The following is an 8,115-nucleotide window of genomic DNA, read 5'->3' as shown; positions in this document are numbered from 1 at the left end:
GGGGCGGTCTTCGGGGGCGGGACCGGAGGTGAATGCTTCCATCCCTCCCTGCCGGTCACTGTTCTCCTTCGCACCGGCAGGCAGTTACCTGCGGAGACCCTCGGTGGGGCGTGTCCCTCGTACTTCACATCGCTTTCTAGTTTCGAGTGTTGCTCTTACACTCTTCTGACTCCTGGTCCTTCCTACAGGATGTCCTGGCCGAGCTGGCTCATGTGCCCAGCCGGTAGCGTGTCCGCTGCGCGGGCACGCAGGGCCACACACACACACACACACACACACACACACACACACACACACACACGCCGCTGCCTGCTCGCCCAGTGCCGTGAGCGCGGGCGCAGACATGGCAGGCGTGTCCTGGACGGTCTCTGAGGCCGAGTGCCAGGCCTGGAGGAGGCGCCACTCATGGCCTAAAACGGAAGGTGACTTCGGGTCATTTTCCATAAAAGGCGCGGCGGTTGCCGCTCGCGTGCATCTCGCTTTGTGTCCACCTTTCACCCGCAGTCGGGGGCGGGCACCTGAGTCATGTGCCCGGTGCTGCTCTCCGCCCGGGTCCAGGCCCCGCACGCCTGGGCGGTCGCGTTGCCCTGAGTGAGCGGCTCTTTGCTTCGGCTCCGTCCAGGAGGCCAGTGCGTCCTCCACGTCCCAAGAGACACTGCTTCTCCTCCAGGCGTTCTCTCCGGCTCTGCTCGTTGCCGGGCAGTTTGGGCGGAGCAGCCTGAAGCTCTCGGGGACGCTGGCCATCCTGCAGTGGCCACAGAGCCCGCGGCGGGCTCTGATTGAGCACCGACAGCCCCAGGCGCTCGGCGTGGCGTGCAGCGGCCTCCGCCCTGACCTGGAGGCATGGGGTTGGGGGGGGGGTCCCAGGCGGCCGCGGCTGAAGGGCTCATTGAGAAGCTCGCTGCTCGGAGGCCGGAAGCCGTGTGCGCACAGGCATGTCCAGGGTGGCCGGCTGGCCCCGTCCGAGGTTCGGCAGAGGCTGCGAGCGGCTCTGTGTCCCGGGCCAGCCGCGCCCGCGCTTCCGCTGGAGGTCGGCCTGTGGGAGGCAGCCCCGCGCTTCCGCTGGAGGTCGGAGGGCGGGACAGCAGTTTTCTCTGCGGTCGGCCTTCTGAGGGCGGGACAGCAGTTTTCTCTGATCTCCCACAAAAATAGCGGCTGGGGAAGGGCTGCGTGGCCACTGGGGGGGGGGGGGTCGGGTCCAGGAGGGCGTGGACGGTGTGGGCCTCACGGGACCTCAGGAGAAGCCACGGGCTGCGTGTTCCCCGCCCCGGCTTCACGCGTGGCCGTGGCTCCCAGGACGCACTGGAAAAGCCCGGCTGCGTGCGTGGCAGGGGCACTGGGACGACCCTCCCCTCCGCCAACCTCGCCAGCAGGTGTGTCAGGGCCACGCCCGGAAGGTGCGGTGCTGCTTCCTGCCAGCGTCCCGTTTGGGTGTCGTGACGTTGTGCACACACAGCACCGCTCGGCGTGTTCGGGGACCCGGGGGGCAGAGCAGGGACTCCCAGGGAGGGTCCTGAGAGTCTCCGCTCCCACGCGGGCCTTTCTGGAAGGCACTCTGACCGCCCGGGAGCTGAGGGCTGCTGTCCCTCACCAGCTGCTCGCGGTCAGGGTTTCATTCTTTCCTTCACCTTCCTCCTCAGTAGCAACTTCTCACGATGCCCTCTCCCCCCGCCCCCAGGTGTTGCAGGGCAGCGTGTGTCACCGGGGTCCCTCCCAGCCGGAGACGGGGCGCTCTGGGGGAGGGCCTGGCTCAGCTGCGGGTGTTGGGACATGAGGGGAGGGCGTCAGGCGGGGACACAGGCTCCTCCGGTGCCGTGGAGGCGCCGTGCTGTCATGGGTGTTCTCGGAATGTCTGTGATGGAATTAAGGTGAGGGCCAGTGTTTCTACGTGGTTTGTTACTGAGAGGAAAAGGGCCGAAGCCTGTGACTGGACCGCCGCTCCGGCGGGCGGGACGCTGGGTGGCACAGGCCTGGGACCCACAGCACAGTCTGGGCGGCCGTGGAGGAGCCGGAGATGCTGGGTGGCCGGTTCAGCCGAGGAGAGGAGCCTGGGGGCTGTGGCCGGCAGGGCTGGTCGCCCCCCTGAAACGTTCCTGCAGCAGCACCCGGCTCCGGCCTTCGCTGAGGGTGCCACCGTGTGGACAGCGGCGGCCCTGCAGCCACGCCGCCTGCCCTTCAGGCTCGGCCTCCCGGGCCAGCGTCTGTGCTGAGGACATAACTGGTCCCTCCTTCATCCGGTGGGTGCGGTGTCATCCAATCACAGAGCAGGGAAGTGCGGGCGCTTTCTGTGTCCCTGGTCCCGCTTCCTGCACAGAGTCCTCCCAGGACCGTGACCAGAGCGCGTCCTCTCTCTCCGCAGTGTTCCCAACTCCTGCCCGGCCAGTCCACGTGGGGCCGGCTCCTCCAGCTACCGATTCGTCCAGAACGTGACCTCGGACCTGCAGCTGGCCGCGGAGTTCGCCGCCAAGGCCGCCTCGGAGCAGCAGGCAGACGCGTCCGGAGGAGACAGCCCCAAGGTCTCGCCTGCAGCCCGCCCCTCCCGCCCACCTCCTGCGCCTGCTCCTTCTCCCCGCATTCCCCGCATCCCGTCTGCTGATGACCAGACAGTTTCAGAGTTTCACTTAGTGTCTGAGACGAGGAAAGGTTTTGCCTTACAACGGTCTCGGTTCCTTCCCCCCCGCCCCCCCCCCCCAGGACTTTTAAAATCAGCGGTGAGGTGAGGAGTGAGGTGTCAGCAAATCGTGACGAGACCCTTCTCCCTGCGGGCGGAGCACGTGGCGGGTGTGCAGGTGGCCGGGGCTGGTTGAAGGAGACACTGCTGACCTGTCCCGCTGGCGCTTCTGCGCGGGAGGCCGTGGGTGGGATGGACGGGGGCCGCCTCGCTCACGCTGCCTGCTCTGCTCCCCAGGACGAGTCGAAGCCGCCCTACTCGTACGCCCAGCTGATCGTGCAGGCCATCTCCTCGGCGCAGGACCGGCAGCTGACACTAAGCGGCATCTACGCCCACATCACCAAGCATTACCCCTACTACCGGACGGCCGACAAGGGCTGGCAGGTGAGGCTCGCGCCCGGCACGGCACGTGGCCCCGCAGAGCGTCCAAATGGGCTGCATCCCGGGGCGTCCGGCCCCGCCCTCGGATGGCTACACCCGCGCGTCACGTTGCTGGGCTCTGTGCTCACAGCCACGTGTCCGTCACGGTGCGTTCCTTTGCGTGGGATCATCAGACTGTCTGCATTGGGCGTAACCAGCGTGTCCCGTTCATCGTGTGTCTCCTAGTGTCTTTCCTTTGCCAGTGGACTCGGTGCGGGGTTTTGTTTGTTATTCTTGTTGATCCTCACCCAAGGACAGTTTTCCATTGATTTTTAGAGAGAGTGGAAGGGGGCAAGAGACAGAGAGAGAAACATCGATGTGAGAAACACATCGATTGGTTGCCTCCTGCATGTACCCCGACCAGGGCCAGGAATTGAGCCTGCAGCTGAGGTGTGTGCCCTTGACCGGAATTGAACCCGGGACCCTTTAGTCCAAGGGCCGGCGCTCTACCCACTGAACCACCCAGCCAGGCTCGGTGCCGGCTTCGACCTGGACACCCCCTCCACCAGGGATTGCGTTTCCTGTCTCGCGTTTGTTCTAAAGAATGGGAGCAATGCTGACCTGGACTTTGACAGGAAAAACTACCTGTGCCTTTGCACTGCCCCATGAGTGACCTGGCCAGCCCGCGGGAGCCGTCGCCGGTGTGACCCCTGAACCCCGGTCCTGTCACCTTCGTCCCGCATCCCTGCGTCCTGGTGGGGGCGGCTGGGCGTGACTTTCGGATGCGCTAGCGAGCGGTGCCATCTCTGTTGCCTGCAGAACTCTATTCGCCACAACCTCTCCTTGAACCGCTACTTCATCAAAGTGCCCCGCTCCCAGGAGGAGCCCGGGAAGGGGTCCTTCTGGCGCATCGACCCGGCCTCCGAAGCCAAGCTGGTGGAGCAGGCCTTCCGGAAGCGCAGGCAGCGGGGCGTCTCCTGCTTCCGCACCCCCTTCGGACCGCTGTCCTCCAGGTGAGCCGGCCACCCGCAGCCACTCCACACCGGCCCCTGGGCACTCACCGCCCTTCCCCTTGTCCCGAGGGAGGGACTGTCCAGCGTCCGTGGGCCACAGCCCTGCAGTCGGCAACCGTGGCTGCCCCTGCACGTGGCTCTGAGAGGCTGCGCTGGTGGGAAGGCGTCTGGCGGAGGCTGGCGGCGCGTGGCGCTCTCTGTCCGCGCTTCCCCTTCCTGTGAGGACGCCGTCCCGGGACCGGGCCCACCCTGCTGACTCCTTTAGCTCGAGCACCTCCCTAAAGGCCTGTGAACCCACCTGCAAAGCAGGCGCCCCGAGGCCCTGGAGGTGAGGGCTCCCGAGCTTTGGGGGCTGCTCTGCCCATGAGCGGCTCGGGGGATGTTCCGGGCGCCTTCGGTGCCAGCGCTGCCCGGGAACCCTGTGTGCGGGGTGTCTGTGAAGGGTTGTCCTCGGGGCCACATTGGAAGCTGGGCCCCCGATCTTGTGCTGCACGTAGAATTTGCACAGGGAATTGGGGGGAGGGAACCCCCAGACCAGGAGGACAGGGAAGCAGAGCTTTGCTGTGGGCTGGGTCTCGGCCTGTGTTGGGGGCAGAGGTGGGTGGAAATGGGTTTGGTTTTGTAGAGTAAAGCCAGGTCCACGAGGCCCAGACAGGAAGTTGTACGTTCGAGCGCCTTCACCAACGGGGTGACCGCGTGGGGTCTCCAGGCGAGGACTCCGGCCAGCAGGGGTCGGGAGGCAGGAGGCCGGCCAGAGGGAGGGTCCCTGCTGCGGGGACAGCACCTTGTCGGTGAGGGAGGGAGAGGGGTGTCTGCCGTGGGTCACAGACACAGAATGCAGGCTGCTTCCCCCGCTGCATCTGGGGCCCAGCGTCCTGCGCCCGTGGGACGGTTTACCCAGCGTGTTCGGGGCACAGGGGGCCGTGTCACTGACAGTCCCCCAGGGGAGAGGCCCGATGCTCGCAGCCGGCGGGCGGGGCTGGAGGAGGGGGCTGTTCCAGGCCCGGTGGGTCACTCGGGGGGCACGGGTCACTCGGGAGCGTGGCTCTGCCCCGCGCAGGCTCTCCTGGCGGGAAGTCAGTGCCCGGCCCACAGAGCTCGTGTGGGGAACAGAGGACAGAGCCCTTTCCCGGGGGACACTGGTCCCTTGGAGAGCAGGTGCTCGGGACGTGGCTTCGTCTGTGGCCACAAGCAGCACCGCGTCCACCCGGGGCTGGGCTGTGACGGTGGCCGGGCAGCTCGTCGTCGCTGCAGGCGTGGGGACCCCTTGTGGGGACAGAGGGCAGGGGAGGCCAGGCCGCACGTGGTCCGCATCCTCGGGCGCCTCCACTTTGTTAAGTAGCCTTGCTTCCCGCGCACTCACCACGTGGTCCCTCTCATGGTCCCTCCCCGATCTCAGGAGCGCTCCGGCTTCACCCACCCACCCCGGGCTGATGTCCCCTCGCTCCAGCGGCCTACAGACTCCAGAGTGCCTGTCTCGAGAGGGCTCCCCCATTCCACACGACCCTGACTTTGGGTCGAAGCTCGCCTCTGTTCCAGAGTACCGCTACTCCCAGAGCGCGCCCGGTAAGAGCGGGGCCCCTGCGGCGGGCAGACCAGACCCGGCCGGGGCTGTGGGGCCCGCTGACCCCACGCTCCTTCTCCGCAGGCTCTCCCGTCAGCGCCCAGCCCGTGATCATGGCTGTGCCCCCCCGACCTCCTAGTTTAGTGGCCAAGCCCGTGGCCTACATGCCTGCGTCCATCGTGACGGCACAGCAGCCCCCAGGCCACGCCATCCACGTGGTGCAGCAGGCGCCCCCCGTCACCATGCTCAGGGTGGTCACGTCCTCCGCCAGCTCCGCCAACGGGTACATCCTCACCACCAACCAGGCCTCGGCAGGGGGCGCCCACGAAGCCGCAGGCACCGCGGTGCTGGACCTGGGCAGTGAGGCGAGAGGTGAGAGCCCTGTGGTCCCTCCGGGGCTCCGGGAGGTAGAGTGTCAGCCTGGGCCTTGGGGGTGCAGAGCCCAGGGGTCTGGGTGGGCAGTCTCTGGGGCCGACGGCTCTCAGCCTGCTGCCCGTGCTCCCCGCTCCTGTGTTTTGGGGAGTCTGTCCCGTGCAGTCAGCAGGGTCACCCTCCAGAGCACACCCTCCTCGTGAGCAGCAGCCAGGTGCTCGCACCCCCAGGTGCGCTGTTAGGTTGGGGCCTGGGATCCGAGGATGAGGCCTCTCGAGCCACCAGTGAGGAGCCCTTAGAAGTCATTTAAAGTAAAAACTAGTTACAAAGCCCTGAGCTGGAACCTGGGCCACGGTAACTAACGGGTAATCCCAGCCGTGGGGGCCATGGGAAGCCTCGCCACAGCGGGTCTGCCTGGAGGCCAGTCATTCCCAGGAGCATCCTGTTCCTCGGTCACCCTGGCAGTAAAGTGTGACCGTTACACGTGTGTTTAAAAGGCTGTGAATCACTTTCCTGTTGTAAAGTGTGACGGTTACACGTGTGTTTAAAAGGCTGTGAATCGCTTTCCTGTTGTTTTAAAACTTACCTCCTCGGTGCGACTTTCCTTTTGAGAAGCGATGGCTTTTCCCAGTGTCAGTGCCTGACACCCGCAGCCCATGGCCACGGCCGCCCGCTGGCGAGGCGGTCCCTGACGCGCGCTCTTCCCTAGGCCTGGAGGAGAAGCCCACCATCGCCTTCGCCACCATCCCCGCCACCAGCCGAGTCATCCAGACGGTGGCCAGCCAGATGGCCCCTGGCGTCCCCGGGCACACGGTCACCATCCTGCAGCCGGCCACGCCCGTGAGCATCGGGCAGCACCCTCTTCCGGTCCGGGCCGTCACGCAAAACGGAAGGCACGCGGTCCCCACCAATAGTGTAGCCGGCAGCGCTTACGGTGAGGCCCTCCGTGCCGCATTGTAGCCCGGGGTTCAGGCACAGTCAGTGCCCAGGGGCCCCTTTCCCAGGCCATCCCGGCAGCCGGTCGGTATCCACCAGCTGAGCAGCTGCTAAGCACCGGGCACTGTAACACTAAGCAAAGTCCCCGTCGCAGAGCTCACACCAGCTGGCTGAGAGGGCAGGGGCATCGGACGGACACACGTGGTGGGGACCGGGGCTGAGGGCTGAGGGCTGAGGGCTGAGGGCTGAGGGCTTCGGTTCTCAGCCAGGTGCTCAGGAAGGCAGAGGAAGGGGAGTGGGCAGGTACTGGAGTAGACAGGGACAGTGCACCCCTCGGGGTTAAGGTGGGGTGTTCATGGGAAGGAAAGTCCAGCTGAGGTGGGAGCAGGTGGGCGGCTGGCCCGGGGCTGCTGGGAGCGCTGGTCCCATCAGTAACCTCTCTCCCTCCCCGCAGCCCTCACGAGCCCCCTGCAGCTCCTGGCGGCCCAGGCCAGCTCGTCCACTCCCGTGGTGGTCGCCCGGGTGTGCGAGGTGGGGCCCGAGGAGCCAGCAGCCGCCACCACCACCGCCACCGCCACGTCAGCCACCACCGTCACCTCTGCCGCCGCCACCGGGGAGCCCGAGGTGAAGAGGTCCCGGCTGGAGGAGCCCAGTGGGACTGTGAGCGCGCAGGCCGGGGTCATCACCACTGCCGGCCCGCAGGGGCCCGGGACCGGGGAGTGACGTCCCCCAGGAGGTGGAGTGGGACGCACGCCAAAGGGAACTGTGGGCTGGACCACGACGCCCACATCGCCGCCTGGGACCGAGCACACACCACACGGACAGGCCGGCCCGCCCGCCTGCTCCTGACACTCGTCCTCCCTGCCGGCACCTCCTGCCCCTGCCGCAGTCGAGACTAAACATAAACGCGTTCAGACAGCTGATTGTATGGCTCTGGGATTCTTTGTTTTCCTCTCCCCGGGCACGGCTTGTCCCCCAGACCCGGCGGGGGCGTGGGGAGGCTGCGCACCCCGAGGACCAGACCCCAGGCCCCCGGCCGTGAGCAGAGCCGGCCAGGCAGGCCTCCGAGGGACAGACGCGCACTCCGCTCCTGCGCATGCATCGGAACCGGCGAGACAGGCGGGCGGTCCGATTTCCAGCTGTTCATGACGTCTTCCCAATAAAACCGTGGCCCAGGAGCATCCATTGGCATTAACTTG

At 66.6% G+C, this 8,115-nt stretch overlaps 1 protein-coding gene across 1 annotated transcript in view; it reads left to right on the top strand.

Annotated features, from left to right (window-relative positions):
- Nucleotides 1-7,839, top strand: part of FOXK1 (forkhead box K1) — a 14,689-nt gene extending 6,850 nt beyond the window's left edge. The window contains exons 4-10 of the mRNA XM_023748894.1: nucleotides 2,360-2,516; nucleotides 2,909-3,055; nucleotides 3,851-4,044; nucleotides 5,444-5,610; nucleotides 5,693-5,980; nucleotides 6,690-6,914; nucleotides 7,371-7,839. Of these exons, the coding sequence (XP_023604662.1) occupies nucleotides 2,360-2,516; nucleotides 2,909-3,055; nucleotides 3,851-4,044; nucleotides 5,444-5,610; nucleotides 5,693-5,980; nucleotides 6,690-6,914; nucleotides 7,371-7,639 (1,447 nt within the window). The 3' untranslated portion in view covers nucleotides 7,640-7,839. The remainder of the gene's footprint in view (nucleotides 1-2,359; nucleotides 2,517-2,908; nucleotides 3,056-3,850; nucleotides 4,045-5,443; nucleotides 5,611-5,692; nucleotides 5,981-6,689; nucleotides 6,915-7,370) is intronic.
- The last annotated feature ends 276 nt before the right edge of the window (nucleotides 7,840-8,115 follow it).

This window comes from Myotis lucifugus, unplaced genomic scaffold (assembly GCF_000147115.1).
Source record: "Myotis lucifugus unplaced genomic scaffold, Myoluc2.0 scaffold_2042, whole genome shotgun sequence".
Taxonomy (NCBI): Eukaryota; Metazoa; Chordata; class Mammalia; order Chiroptera; family Vespertilionidae; genus Myotis; species Myotis lucifugus.
Note: the sequence above shows the minus strand (reverse complement) of the source record. Positions and strands in the feature narration are given on the sequence as shown.